Source organism: Erithacus rubecula (genome assembly GCF_903797595.1).
Source record: "Erithacus rubecula genome assembly, chromosome: 21".
Lineage (NCBI taxonomy): Eukaryota > Metazoa > Chordata > Aves > Passeriformes > Muscicapidae > Erithacus > Erithacus rubecula.
Genome location: NC_136673.1, coordinates 7,665,921 through 7,680,940, shown reverse-complemented (window position 1 = coordinate 7,680,940; position 15,020 = coordinate 7,665,921). Strand labels below are relative to the sequence as shown.

At 50.5% G+C, this 15,020-nt stretch overlaps 1 protein-coding gene across 1 annotated transcript in view; it reads right to left on the bottom strand.

Moving 5' to 3' along the window:
- Nucleotides 1–6,322: 6,322 nt before the first annotated feature.
- ASTN2 (astrotactin 2) overlaps nt 6,323–15,020 on the bottom strand; it is a 316,378-nt gene continuing 307,680 nt past the window's right edge. The window contains exons 21-23 of the mRNA XM_079324231.1: nt 14,390–14,490; nt 12,996–13,179; nt 6,323–7,210 (exon numbers count right to left, since the gene is read on the bottom strand). Coding sequence (XP_079180357.1) covers nt 6,973–7,210; nt 12,996–13,179; nt 14,390–14,490 — 523 coding nt within the window. The 3' untranslated portion in view covers nt 6,323–6,972. The remainder of the gene's footprint in view (nt 7,211–12,995; nt 13,180–14,389; nt 14,491–15,020) is intronic.

Here is a 15,020-nt window from a genome sequence, read left to right as displayed (position 1 = left end):
CCAGCTTACGTGTCTTATCTGGAGATCAATCACTAAAGAAAAGCTGGGGAAATTGCTCTGAATTCATATGGCAAAAATCCTCTGCTGGCTCAAAGCTTCTCAGACAGGCATGGCATTGGTGACTGTGGCAATCACAGAATCACAGAATGGCTTGGGTTGGAAGGGACCTTAAAAACCATCCTGTAATGGGAAAATTAAACTAGGTAGCAGCTAGCAAAATTTCATGTCAAAAAGACACAGAGGCTTAAAAAACTTCCACAGGAGAACTGGGCTATAAAGAAAACCACTCACAAGTATGAAAAAAAAAAAACTCCTTTCCATGTAAACAGGGACATCTGAAAATCAAATGAATGTTCAGGCTGGCAGATGTGTGCCCATGGTTCAGCTGCTCGCACATGTAGACACACAGTTCCAGCAAACCCTTTCTGGTCCAGCACTACCTTTTCCTGGACTTGTTCATTTCACCTCCCCAGTTTTTCAGTTTCTAAGGCACACATACCTGGAAGGTAAAGAAAAGCGAGTGGTTCTGAGGCCAGAATTCTGCTTTTTGCTGCTCATTAAATACCACAACTCTGTGATGGCCCCACATTTTTCCCTCTGCCCTGAATTGGAATAACAGCTGCCTACATCCTTCAAGTCAACAACTGGCCTAAGTTCTCCAATAAAATGCAGCCAAAGGGCCAGGGTCTTCATTTTATAAAGTACAAGTGAAGCAATACTGTGTCAAAATAGTTTTAAAGGTCTCGACAATCTTTTGGCTGACTTCTCTTGGGCCTGGGGAGGATGGTTAATGGTTAAAAACAATTTCCATGTTTGTTTGTTTGGGTTTATTTATTTTTTTTTTTTTCAGATAAAAGGTTATTCATAACTTTTTGATCATTTTGCTTATGATGAACGAAGAACTTATCCAAAGAGCAACATCATCCCTTGTAGCCACCCTCATTGCCCTGCTTTTAAGATATTATCTGCCAGTTTGTTTTTTGGTTTTTTTTAATTTATAAATCACTTCCTCAGTCCTCAGGTTTTTTCTAATGAAACCTAAGAGCCCTATACCTAAGATCACTGCTGCTCCCTTTTATCCTCATCCAGCCCACAGGGATGAAACAACTTATACTTCAAGTCTGTTGACATTTTTGATGGAAGAGTTGATAAATAGGGATGGTTCTGGCTGAATTACAAAACTCACCTCTACCTTTGGGCACTCACCTTGTAACAGACCTGCTTTTTTCCAAACATCACCCTAATAACATGGATTTTCCCAAACCCTGGTACTGCTGTGTTTCCATAAGGCCCCATGCCACAGTACCTGCTAAACAGGCTTGGACACATGGAGGGTGGGCAGATGCAGGGAAGGGAAAGGGAATTCTTTTTATTGCACACTTAATTGCTACTGCAATGCTCAAACTTTCCACCCAAGCACCTAAAGCCTCCTGACCCCCACAGCACAATAGATGCCCAAGCTGAAGCACATCATAGTGGTTCAAACCAATGCTGGAAGCCCTGGCAGCTCCTGGTGCCCAGGACCAAGAGTCTGTTGGCAGATTTCTGTGCTCCCAGCCTCAGCCCAGTGCTGTGAGGGGCACTGGCAGGACCAGAGCTGCCCAGGGCATGGTGGCACTGTGAGCCATGGACCTGGCTTAACACCATGGCCACCAACACCCAGGGAGTTGGTCAGGCCATGTGTGCTTAGGAAAATAAAACAGAAACCTTTTCCTTTGTGTCTCACAGTGCATACATCAATTCATGTCATGATTCTCAGAGTCTGGACAGCTAATCCTGCCCCTGGCCCAGCAGGTACAATGTGTGGTTTGCATCCTCCCAGGGCAACAAGGTGTAGGTTTGCAGGCTACTGACTCATCTGTGGCAGCACAGGGCACTGCCATGGCTAAGCATTAGTGCCACTGCAAGGATTTGTCACCCCAGAACCCCCCCTGTGGTGAGGACCTGGGCTGCCCACACAGCACAGCCACTGGCACTCCCTTGGTTTCTTCCCCAGCCTCAGCAAAGTCCCATCCAACCAAGGAAAAACTTTTAAATTAAAAAAAAAAAAAAAAGGAAGGGGAAGGGGAAGGGGAAGGGGAAGGGAAGGGGAAGGGGAAGGGAAGGGGAAGGGGAAGGGGAAGGGGAAGGGGAAGGGGAAGGGGAAGGGGAAGGGAAGGGGAATGGGAATGGGAATGGGGATGGGGAAATGGGAATGGGGATGGGGAGGGGGAGAGGGGAAGGGGAGGGGGGAGGGGGGGAGGGGAAGGGGAAGGGGAAGGGGGAAGGGGGAGGGGGAAGGGGAAGGGGAAGGGGAAGGGGAAGGGGAAGGGAAGGGAAGGGAAAGGAAGGAAGGAAAGGAAAGGAAAGGAAAGGAAAGGAAAGGAAGGAAAGGAAAGGAAAGGAAAGGAAAGGAAAGGAAAGGAAAGGAAAGGAAAGGAAAGGAAAGGAAAGGAAAGGAAAAGGAAAGGAAGGAAAGGAAAGGAAAGGAAAGGAAAGGAAAGAAAGGAAAGGAAAGGAAAGAAAGGCAAAAGGAAAGGAATAGGAAAGGAAAGGAAAGGAAAGGAAAGGAAGGAAAGGAAAGGAAAGGAAAGGAAAGGAAAGGAAAGGAAAGGAAAGGAAAGGAAAGGAAAGGAAAGGCAGCAACCAACCAAATAAATAAAGGAGCAAGCACAGAACTTGACTCCCTAGGTCTCTGCCACGGGAAGGACGCTGTCCCCAAAGCGGTGGTTGTCATCAGCAGCACAAAAACCCAAACAATCGGCCCCTGTGTGTGCCGAGCCAGCTGCAGCCCGGCCGGGACCAGGGCGGGGAACAATGGCCATGGGGACAATGGTATTGTTCAGGGTCCTCCGGAGGGAACAGCCCTGGGAGGGGACCCGCAGCTGGCACCAGCTCTGGGCTGCCAGACAAGTGGCAGATTTGGGGTGTCCTCAAGAAGGGGTGTGCCCAGTGGGACTCTCACAGGATGCTGGAAGAGGCAGTGAATGCTTGTTAAAGGCTTCTCTGCAGGGAAATCCTCTGGCCATGCTGAGCTGGAGTTTGTGGGGTGCTGGGGTGAATGGATGGGGGAAGTAGGGCCAGGCTGTGCAGGGTGCACCCATGGCACCTCTATCAATGCTGTTACCTGCTCATACACTCATTGCAAAGACACACGGAGAAAGTTTCTCATTTTGACTTAACTTATCCTAAAGCATCCATCCAGGAGACACTGAAGCAAAATTACCATTCCTAGCAATGTCATTAGGGAAATAATTTCAGCTTTTCAAATGGATGTGGGTAATTTATCTATTAAACATGGAGGATGACATCTTTTTGCCACTCTCCTCACTAGATTTTCATGTTTCATCCACCCTTTGGTGCTCTCCCACCCAGGACAACATCATCCCTGGTTTGCCAAAGCCCTAGCACAGCAAAGTCAGGATATTGGCTGGCAAAAGGAATCAGCTCCTGGAGCAGCAGCAATATGTTTTGGAGCTGGGATGCCTTTTCCCCGAAGGAGTGGCAGGGGTCTCTGTGTGTGTGTGTGTGTGTGTTTGTGTACACTACAGGGCACAGGTCCATCTGCCAGCATTGCTGGGCTATGACTACAAGTGTTTATCTTGAAAGCCAGAAGGTTACATTCTCCAAAGTTTCCAGGGAGAAAATACAGACCCTTCCTTTCAGCTGTGTGCTGGAGGATGTGTAACCTCGACGAATTCCTCCGTTTTGTTTGGCTTGGGTGCTCTGTGCCAGGTAGCATCACTGGCCAGGGGCTCTCCTGGCTTTGATCTGGGAGCTAGGTGTGCTTCACGACAGGTTAATGGCCTTCAAACTCTGCAGCCCAGAGTCTAGACTCTTCCACCTGCTCTGTACATATTAACACAGGCTCACACACAACTCACTCTGTGCATGTACCCATACAAGCAGACAGTCTCACCACGGATGCAAAGCAAAGCTCCTCAGCAGCTTTCCAAAGTAAGCAAACTAAGCCTCTGCCATGGACACAGCTGCAGTGTGGATCCAGGGGACAGCCAGCCTGTCCCTGTGCTGCTCCTGCTGTGTTCCCAGTCAGGGCTACCAGAGCTGAAGGTCTCCTCTCCATCACCATCTGTAACAAAACATCCCCATACTGCAGCTCTGTCCTTTCCCCAGAGCTCTGTGAAGGAGGGGCACCCCAGGTGCAAAAAACACCACTATGGGGGAGCTGCAGTGTCAGAGTGGAGAAAAACATGCTGAGGGGCAGCCAGCCAGCCAGCTGCCTTGTATTTTGGCTGGCATCTCCTGTTCCTAACACCTTGCACCACACTCACAATGGACAGGAGTCCCAGGGGCAGCATTATCCCTGTCACACCTCCAGTCCAGTCACAGAAAACACAGGCAATTTGTCCCTCAGGTTGGTCAACACTGGCTCTTGCCTGCAGCGAGACCACAGAGCTGCTCCCATCGCCGTGTGCTGCACGGGGCTTCCAAGAGAAATGAATCATCCCCGAGCCAAGCAAACAAAAACAAAATAAACCCCTGTGTTTATAAAGTACAGGGAACGGCACAGCTGTGGGCCAGAGCCTTGAGAAAACAAGACAGCTTCAAAGCACCTGGAGCAGCAGGGCCGGGCCGGGCCAGCCCAGCTCCCTGCGGCTGCCACTGGGACCTGTCCTACAGGCAGCAGAGGCACTGCCTGCTCTGCAGGTGCCAGGAGGGGATGATCATAGAGTCACAGAACCAGGGAATAGGCTAAGGGACCCAAAAGAACCAGAGCCCAGCTCCTGTCCCTGCCCAGACCCCCCAACAATCCCAGCCTGTCCATCCCTGGTGTCCAAACGCTCCTGGAGCTCTGGCAGCACCTGAGAGGAAAGATCAGAGCCTGCACCTCCATTGGCCCTAGTGAGGAAGCTGCAAAATGTGATATCATTTCCCTTCAGTCTCCTCTTCTCTAGGTTGAACAAAGTGATCTCAGCCTCTCCTCATATGGCTTCTGAACTTCACCAACTTTGTGCCCCTGCTTTGGACATTCTCCAGTGGCTTTGGATCATTCTTGTACCATGGTACTCAGTCCCAGTCAATCTGCATCAGTGGCTCCAAAGAGAGATTTGGGGGTTTTCACCCCCCTCAAAGTGCACACACAATGAAATGGGCAGCTCTGACACCAGTCTGGGCACTGGCCAGGCACCACCACATTGGCATTTCAAGACTGTTGCTGAGTATTGTTGCAGCTCCAACCAGGCAAATGCAAAGTCTTCATTTGACTGCAACAAATCGTGGCCATCTCCTTCATCCCCACAACCATCTCCAAGGCCACCAGTCACCCCCAAAGGGCAAAGGGATGGTGATGAGGCAGCAGCAGTGCTGGGGACTCATTTTAACACATGGTGGTGTCATGGTCCCCCTTGGTCTTTGTTTTCAGTGTGTGGTATTATCCTCAGTGTCACACAGGAATGGCCCAGAGCTCTTAGTGTCATCCTTTTCTTTCTCTCCATCAGGAAAAGGGATTCATCTTAAAATAAAGACCTCAGAAAACTGCAACACTTTGGAGCTTGTCTTACAGGCTGCAGTGTCATAGCAAAGTTTTCTGTGAACTTCAGCAGGACTTTGACCAGGTGCTGGAGTCCTTCCTTCCCAAAGCACATGAATGTGGCTCAAATGAAGAGACATAACCAAAGAGGGGATAAAAAGAGCAGTTCAGAGGAAACAATCAGAATCCTTTGAGTGGGTGCAAATTAGGCAAATGCATTTAGCTCAAGAAGGAAAAGGTCTCTGGCTGGACCATTTCCATATCAAATTCTACACCGTTATTTATTTTCAAAACATTTTTCTTTGAAACTCACCTCCTGTTTGTTTGATTCGATGTTAAAGGGTTAACTAACCTGAACAACAAAACAAAACTATTTGCTTTGGGCTGATTAAACTGATTCATTCAACCCACACTCTTCTCTCTTCCCTCTCCAGGTTTGCTTTTCTGCTTTAAGAAGGAAAAAGCAATAGCTTTGAGCTATCTGATTTTTGTTTTTTTTTTCCCTCTCACCCTCCTGCACTTCTTGGTTTGGCTACCAGGCTGAGAAATCCATTACCCACAGGGAGCTTGGGCCAGCCTAACCCACATCTGACAGTAAAAGAAACCAGATTCTCCATGTCTTTTTAGCCCCTGGCTTTCTTCTTGGGCTTTCCCACACACTTCCAGCTCCCACTGGGACCAGTGGCTATGCTGGGTGTCGAGGAGGGGAGAACCCTTGGGAAGGGTTGCACGTTTGCATCCATCATCTCCCTCATCTCAGTCACATCCCGGGCGTGCCACACCCAGAACCGAAACCCCAGCAGAGGTGAGACCGCGTCAGGAAGAAACACCAGAGAAGCAGCGAAGATGGACTTAATATGAATCTTTAATGCACAGAACAAGCTGCCGGGAGCCTTGCGAACCAAGGCTGCACTCGGAGCCGCCCCGTCCACTCGGAGCGGTGCAAAAGCCCCGCTCGCCTGCAGCGTCCCGGGCACCGCCCGGCCCCTGCCCCGGGCCCTCGCTGGTGTCCCCACCCGCGCCACCTCCTGCTGGCCCGGCGCCCTCGGCCACCGCGGCCCCAGCGCTGCTGCCCGCTGGCAGGGCAGGGCAGGCAGGGAGGGCATCACCCTGCGCACGGCAACTCCCCTCTGCCTTTGGTGGGTATCTCCTCCTCCCAGGGTTTTTGGAGCGTGTAGTCCAGGAAATTCAGTAAGAAAAGATTAAAAAGGAGAGGCTTTTATGCTGAGTCAAATTAGGTAATTTCTTTTTTTTTTTTCTTCTTTTTTTTTTCACTCTTGAAAAATTAAAAAAAAAAAAAAAGGAAAAGAAATTAAAGTCCAACTTGCTCATTTCTTGTTTCTCTGCCGTCTGTGTGAGAAAGTCCTGTTTGGCCTCGCTGTCCCCTTCCACCCCCTCTGAACATCACCCGACCCCAAACCCCACCAGCCACTCAGCATATCACCAGTCCTCGACTCCTGGGAGTCCCTCCGCCTCCCACAGCTCCAGGCCCGCTCCTTCCCTCACCGCCCTTTGGACTCCCCGTAGGTGTTGCGCAGCATGGAGACCATCTTCTCCTCGCAGGTGACTTTGGTGTCCTTTAGGATGCTGTACCAGACCACGCCGGGCGGCCGCACCTCCTCGCTGCGGCACAGCAGGTAGGGCATGGTCTCGCTGCGGCTCTGGATGTAGGCACTGCGCAGCAGCGTGGAGCAGTGGCTGCTGACCTTCTCCAGCCTCCTCAGGATCAGGTGAGCCTTCCTGGGGGGAAGAAACCAGATTCTCATGGCTTTTTAGCCCCTGGCTTTCATCTTGTTCCCAGAGATGGGAACAGAGCAGTGCAGGCAAGGCACAGGGGAGACCAGGAGTCAGGACTGCCACCAGCCCTGCCTTGTGGCAAGAATGGACAAAGCCTAAGACATTGTGTCTCCTGTTCCAATTGGAGAGAAGCTCTGTTTTCCCCAAAGTTCTGGGTGTCCCTACCATTTCACAGCACCAAGACCTCAGGTCTGACCCACTGGAGCAGCTTGTGTGCCTTGGGGACAGACTGACCCAGCTAGATTGTCACCACCACTATATGATCCAGGCCAGCTCCAGCACATGTGCTAGCCCCACCTGGCACCGTGATGAGACCCCCAGCACCTTCCTGCCCCTGACTGATGAGCACAGCCCTCCCTTCCCTGATTTCCTGCAGGAGGTAAACAGCCCAAAAGGATTGACACTAGAAGAGTGAGGAATAAAAGCACAACACATTAAGACAAAACAAAATAAACTCGTAAGAAACCAAGAATCCCCTTGTGGGAGTCTGCAAAGTGCTAAATCAAACAAAGGGAGGGAAGAGGGTTTACTTCAGTGGTCTGAAAGTTTCAAGATCACAGATTATTTCCTCTCCCTCTGGTGCCACAGGAAAGCTCTGGATTCGGGAGTCGGGGATTTCGCAGCTCCTGCAGGAATGTAAATTCCCGATAATGATATGTCAGGGGCAGCACTGTCAGTCAGCAAGGCATAAACATGGGGATTATTTGATTATGAAAGCTGAGTGGTGTTGCAGCTCGGGCTGTGAGCTCCCAGCCCAGGGGGAGAGTCGGGAGCCTGATGTCCGGGGATGGGGCGCCAGGGAAGGGCTGGCCAGGGTCACCCAGTGCAGAGCAGAGGGCAGGGACAGCAGCAGGAGGTGAGAGGGCATCCTGGCACCCCAGCCAGCCCAGACCTCTCCCTGTGCATGGGAACTCTGCATGAAAGGCTGGAGGAAACCACTGCTCCCCAGGGTGATGTGCTCTGGGTCAGCTTTGAGGGCAAAGGAAGAACAAAGGATAGTTGGCCCTTCTTGGACAACATTCCATGGTATCTATTTATGGATTTAATCCACAAAGACACAAGCCAGACTGGGCAATTTGAGCCTTGTTAGCTACACACACATCTAAAATAATGATGTCATGGGCTGAGCTGTGCCCAGCTCTGACACAACACCTAAACTCACGTTACTCTCCATGACAGCCACCTGACCTTCTGCAGCATCTGGGGCTCCCACCACACACCAAGACCTGACACACTGCCAGGAACAGGGCCTGGGCTGCTGATGTGTGCCTCTTGGAGTTACAAATTCCATGATGGCATTAGGTGCTTTTGATGAAGACTGATTGATTCAAGCTCAGCTCAGCTGCAAACCAAACTCTGCAGTGATTGTCACTGCAGTTGCCAAACTTCAACAAATCACAGACACTGCAGCTGGAAGGGACCAAAAGCCATCACCTGTGCCACTTCCTGCTGGGATCAACCTGCCTGGATGAATTTCTTCTGACCTGTTCCTAGAGTTAGTAGCTGGTGATCCTTCCAGTGCTCCCCATCCTCATGCTGGGAGATTGTTTCTTAACATCTGCACTGGTTCTCCCTTTCAGGGAAGGCTGAACAACTGCAGGACCCACATCACCTCATGGGATGGACTTTTATGTCAGCTGACCATGCTCAGGAGGAGATCACTCAGCCAGAACACCCTCACAGAGGAGAACTCTCATCTCTCTAAGGCCACAACTCCATGAACACCCTAATTTATTGCAAAGCAGCTCTACTTTCAAAAAAATCTCTGCTTTTCTGAAAATGGGGTACTGATCCCCTCCAGCCCTGTAGCTTGTGCTTGTGCTGGTGTCCATGGATCTAAACACTGTGGCAGCATGGGGAAGTTGTTTATTCAAATGCCAAACAAGCAATCATTGGATTTTCCCCCAAACTGGTTGCTGCTCCAGCTCACCACATGGCCTCTCCCAGCCACAGCAAGAGTGGAGCAATGAGGAGTGGCCATGACCAGCCCTTGAGCAAACCCCCATGGTGGGTAACCAACAACAGCACAAGGAGTGGGTGTCTTGGCTGGTCGGTGTCTGTCTGCTAGCCAAGCTCTGTCCTTCCTCTATTCCCTTCTCACTCTTCCCCTATCCTACTCTTACCTATCTCTCACTTTTCTCCCCCACAACCTGCCCTTGCCTCCATTTCCCTTGGCCTTCTCTACCTTCCCATTTTCATTACTTGCTCCACTACACTTTAATATCTCCTGGATATTGCTAGAACTCACCACGTTATCCTTGATTCCTGATATATACTCGGGCCTCTTATCCAGGCAAATACTCCAAGGTGTGAGAAGCACCTCAAGGAAGAAATTCAGGGTTCCAACCACCCCAACCTGCTGGTGCCTGCTGATCCAGAGGCTGTGATTTTCCTGGAACTGTCCCCACACACCTGCTGCATCCACAGCTCACTCTGTGCAGTCAATCCCAGGAAAAACCTATGTTTAAGGATGGGATGTGGCACATGATGGGCTGGCCCTGTGAGATGCTGAAAACACACTGAACTGTGGTCACAGGGTGACAGGGGAGAGGGAATCTGGCCCCTCACTTTTGATGTCCAGTGCCAAAGCTCCAGTTTTGATGGGTTTCACTGCTTTGAGTCATTTATTTTAGCAGGGTAATGAAGTCATGTGTAAATGTTAGATTTTAGCTTTCGGCTGTCAGCTGTTCCCTCTTAAAAAAAAATGAGGAAGAGAGACAGAGTGGGTGAGGGGAGGGGTGAGAAAGAGAGAGGCTTTCTGGTGAAGACTGGGTAATAAATTACGGGAGCAGTTCTTGGGTTGCCAATTTAGCACCATAAATCAAGCCCCGGGTATTACCCAAGTGCTCCCTACGGAGGGTTGTCGGGTCAGAACGACCACCTTTTCAAATACTGGAAATGAAATCTTCCTAAATGCTGACCAACCTCATCTCTGCCAGAAATGGCAATTTATTGCTTTATTAAAGGGCAGAAATTGGGAGGGGACAGCAGGGGAGTGAGAGGGGCTCACTTTCCTGGCTCCCTGTGGCCAGACCCCAAGCTCTAAGTTCCCAAAAAGATGAAGGGACTCCCTTTCCCCTCACCCCATAGCCTAGGTGGGAATGCCCTCATGTTGGTGTGGGCCAGCAGTGCCCTCTCTCCCACCACATGAGCCAGGGAATGATTCTGGACTGCACTGAGGTGGTGGGTTTAGGAGGTCACAGCACAGTCACAAATAATGAAGAGGGGGATTTAAAATAGTGACAGCCCTAAGCAGCCACTTCCCTCTGCAGTGCCTCGTGGCATGGTGGGGGACAGGAAAAGGGAGGGGATGGGTGTCTGCTGCCAGGGCACTTTCCAAAGGCTCCTGCATGAACCTGTGTTCCCATTGCACAGGGGCCAGGACACTGAGGTCCCTGCTGCCAGCCCCAGCTCTGCAAGGATGTGCCTGAGAGTAGGAGCTTCCTGCTCTGCCCAGTGCCAGGGGTGCTCCTGGTCCCTCCAGCTGCACAGGGGACAGCCAACACTCACCTTGAGGTCTGATATGGGATGAAAATATATCCAGAGCCAGCCAAACCCTGCCCTGCCTTACCTCAGAGGGAGGTACTAAAAGAGGGAGAAGCAGCATGAAGGAAACATTAAAAAATTATACCTGGGCTGGAAGGAAGGATGAGATTCCTGAGACTGCAAGGAGAGGGTGGCTGCCTGGCTGCCTGTGTTCCTGTATGAGGTGGTTTTGTCATAAATTCAGATTTTCCACTCTACTGAGAACTGACCTGGGTCTTTCAGACCCTCGTGTGCAAGGACAGTGAGTCCAGGACTCGATGGCCTCTTATCACAGCCTCCCATCAGAACATTGCATTCCCCTTGTACCAGAAGTCAGCTGCTCTGGAGATGCATTTCATGTCCCTTGGCCAGCCCAGCTGCCTGCCTGGGTGACTTGTTGGAGCAGGGGACAGGTTGTGAGCCCTGGGCTGATGCCATGTACTGACCCCAGTGTTGGTGATAGCTACAAATAGGGACATGGAAAGAAGATTTTGACTTAATTATTTGTTCTAACTCCTCCTAAAAGCCATACCCTGCTTGCAGTGGTCATAAGAATCATCCTGAAAACAGAGTAAGAGAAAATAGTAGTGAAATCTCCCCGTGGCTGTGCTGGGAATCATGCTGGCTGCAGGGATCCAGAGGTCTAGATGCACAGTAGCAATAAAGTTCACTGATTTAGACAGATTCTTCTGTCTTGTTGGAACAAATTAACTGTGTGAGATTGACTCAGTGTCCATGAGAGGAAGGGGGGAGCAGGAAAGGGGCTGCTGTTGCTAGAGGAGATGAGCAGGATGAGGCAAGCCAGGTGTTGAGATGCTGCTGACTACGGAAAGTCCTGGTTTAGGGCCACCTATGAGCTAAGTTTTTAATGTCTCCTTAATGTAAACGGTCTGGTTGGGACATCTGGCTGTCAGTGTGTCTTCTTGCCAGCAGCTGTTTGCAGTAACCTGTGGCTTTCATGGAAACTGGGCTCACGAGGAGCTCAGTGTGATGTATTTATTACACAGAGGCAATCAACTCCCCTCTTGTCGCTCTGTTTTATGAGCCAACATTCACTCTGAAGCTGAGGCTCATCTGATAAACATTTCAAGGTACAAAAATGCATGTCCCCCTGGGAAGGAGAACAGCCTGTCAATTTAAATCCTGTTACGAGATGGCCTCCCTTGGCAAAAAAAAAAAAAAAAAAAAAAAAAAAAAAAAAAAAAAAAAAAAAAAAAAAAATCCTTGTTCTCTGCTGCTGTCAGTGGCTCTGCTGCTGTCCAAGCTCCCTGAGCTGCCAGGCTGGATGGCAGAGCTTCGTTCTTGTCACGAGCCTGGCACTGGCTGCCTTGGCTTTTACAGACCCATCCCCTTGGCTGCAAGTCATGCATTTCTCAAGCACAGAACAGGGCAGAGGAGTGCTGTGAGGAGCTCCCCTGGCTCAGTGAGGACAACAGGCAGCAGCCAAATTTACCACAGGCTCCAGATGTAGCTGGGTGCTGGAACTGGCAGCTTGAATGTCACCCTGCTGTCCCACAGCTTGATGTAGGTATTGGGTTAGACAGCATCCTTCAGTGGGTTGGATCTCAAGTAACAAGGGAAATAAAGATGTAAGAAGAAGCTGATGGCTCCCAGGGATTCAGAGAAAAAAAGAACAATTGCAAAGGACAAACAAGCCTTTAGTGTCATCAGGGGGAAAGCAGGGAGAAGAATGAGAATTGCTCTGCTCCAGAGACCAGTGAACTGCCAAAGAAACTATGAGCAAGGTCATCTCTGGAGGAGGACAAGCCCCAGACCAGCTTGGATCTATGTCCAGGAAGGGTGTAAACAGTTGAGAGCTGTCATCCTGGTACTATGGAGAGATCCTCAGCCACATCCAACAAGCAGATAGGAACAAAGGGGAGAAAGAAAAACATTCCCAGGCTTATATGACACCCTTTGTCCCCCACTCCTCAGTGTTTCCAAGCCCCCAGCTCATCCAAAGCATAACCCATGTGGTCCAGGCTGATACAAACATTCATGCCAAGACCACCCAGCTGCCAGGTGTCCCACCAGCATTCATCCAAGAGCATGGTGGCCCAAGGAATTGCAGGACAGCCTGGGGAATACCAAAATGGGATTTCTCTTAGCTAAAAGGAGAAGGCAGGGGGGCCACACCCCCAGTGGCCAAGCAGAGGGGTGCTGTGGGCATGGGCAGGGCAGGACACAGGGAAAGGACAGGTACCTGGGCCCCAGCTCATCCTCACTGCGCCAGACAAAGTCTCCAAACTTCTCGTAGTGGGAGTTGTAGTGGTGCTGGACTCGGAAGAGCATGGAAGCAGAGACCTCCATGAGGGTGTTGTAGGCTGTCTGCTGCTCCTTCCCACTCGTGTAGCCATTGTAGAGGTTGTAGATTTTGTCAGCTATCTCTGGAAAGAAGCAAGGCATGGGATTAATGACCAGCTGAAGGTATTAACATGGGAAGAGCAGGAGCAGAGCCCTTGGCAGGGCAGGGCCAGGCAGTTGGGGTGGCTGCCAGTCCCTTGGACCTGCAGCAGGGCTCAGTGGCTGCAGAGCATTCAGCAATTCCTCAGGCTGATCCTGCAGTGGGTGCCCTGCACGAGCAAAGCTGTCCCAAAGAGTTCAGCAATACTCCATGAAGGAGGAGAGGCAAAAAGCTGCCAGGGCAGGCAGACAGCCTTGTCCTCCCAAGAAGGACAGGCAAGCTCTTCCCAAATTCAAAAAACTAAGAGCCATTCACAGCTATGGTGCTGAAGAGTGGGAACAAAGCAACACTTGATCCCAGGATGGCCCTTCAGCCAGAAATACAGCACCTCATCATTGTGGGCATCTGATGAAGCAGCTCAGATGTGTTAAACAAGAGTGTTAACTCTCTGCTCTAGGAAAAATCTCCTTTTGGAGATGAGAAATACACAAAACTGCATCTCCTTCTTTCTCCTTAATCTCCTGTTTGCTGCTTTTCCATGGCAATGCTTTTCTTATTGAACATGGAGCTAAGTACTAACCAAAATTTGTTTCTGTGTGATATTCCCAATGGAAAGCAAGCCAGAAAGAGAAAGGTAACATGATGGTCACACAGAGGAATCCTTTTAAATCTGAAAGCAGCCAGGTACTTTGGTTTGGGTGTAAGGACAAGTGGGATCAGTTTCAAAACTGAACAATGCAAATGTGCAAAAGTAGCTGGGCTTTTATCACCATTTCTGTTCCCAAACTGACCCAGCTGTCCCCAGCATCCCTTCAAACACCCAGAGCAAAAGCTGCCCTGCATGGCCCAGCCAGGGGCTGCTTCTCTCAGGCTGAGAGAAGGGATTGTTCTTTTTCCAGGAGGCTTGTGTCAGACACACAGACATCAGCTCCCACAGCCATGCATGGCAAGGATGCCTGTGTGGCATCACAGAGCCACCAGCTCCCAGCTAAGGAGACTTTGCCCCTGGACACTCCTGCAATTTGTCACCCCTCCCCACATGAACATCCCTGTGCCCATGGATGAATTTAAAAGAGCCTTCTCACTGGGACAGAAGGGCCTGGACAGGTTTGTGGGAGCACAGTGAAGAGGGGAAAATCAGAATCAGCAGGAAATATCTCCTGGTGTGGAACAGGAGGCACCTGAGCACTGACCTTCTGCCTTGCTGTCGTCTACCAGCGGGCATGCTGTCCTCAGGGTGACTGTGCTCAGCTCTGAGTGTCTGCCCCGTGTATCCACTGCATACAGGGTGAATCTGGAAGGCAGGAAGCAAAGGAAAACAATGTCTTGATCCCTCAGTCCCACACCACCAGGTTGTTAAGGGAACTGGCTTTCAGAAGATAAAGGAAAAATGTGGTCCAGGCACTACTGGTCAGTTTTGGCATCTCAAGGAGATGTGAGGTGATTTCCTGGAAAGAGGAGAACCCAGGGATAGGAACCAGGGCTGGGGAGACAGGCCACTTCACCCCTTTCTGAAATCTGAGGGGCTCCATTTCCTCTCCCTTCACCCCAGGGACCATTGTGGGGCTGCACCCTGAATCCTCCTGACTGCAGAGGGATGCAAACACCTCAGGGTTGCTCTGCCATGCACTGATGTGAGCATTATAACACGGTGGTGTTTGTGAGCCAGGCTCCTCTCTGGCCCTTCTGGGAGCAGGGCACTAATTCTTGCCATAAGTGGGCTCTGTGCTGACAAGTGACAGCTCGTCCTCGTCCTGTGAACGGCCCTTGAGTTGTTTGCTCCCTCATTTCCTCACAAGGGTGGGGCTGGCAAAAGGGTGGGAA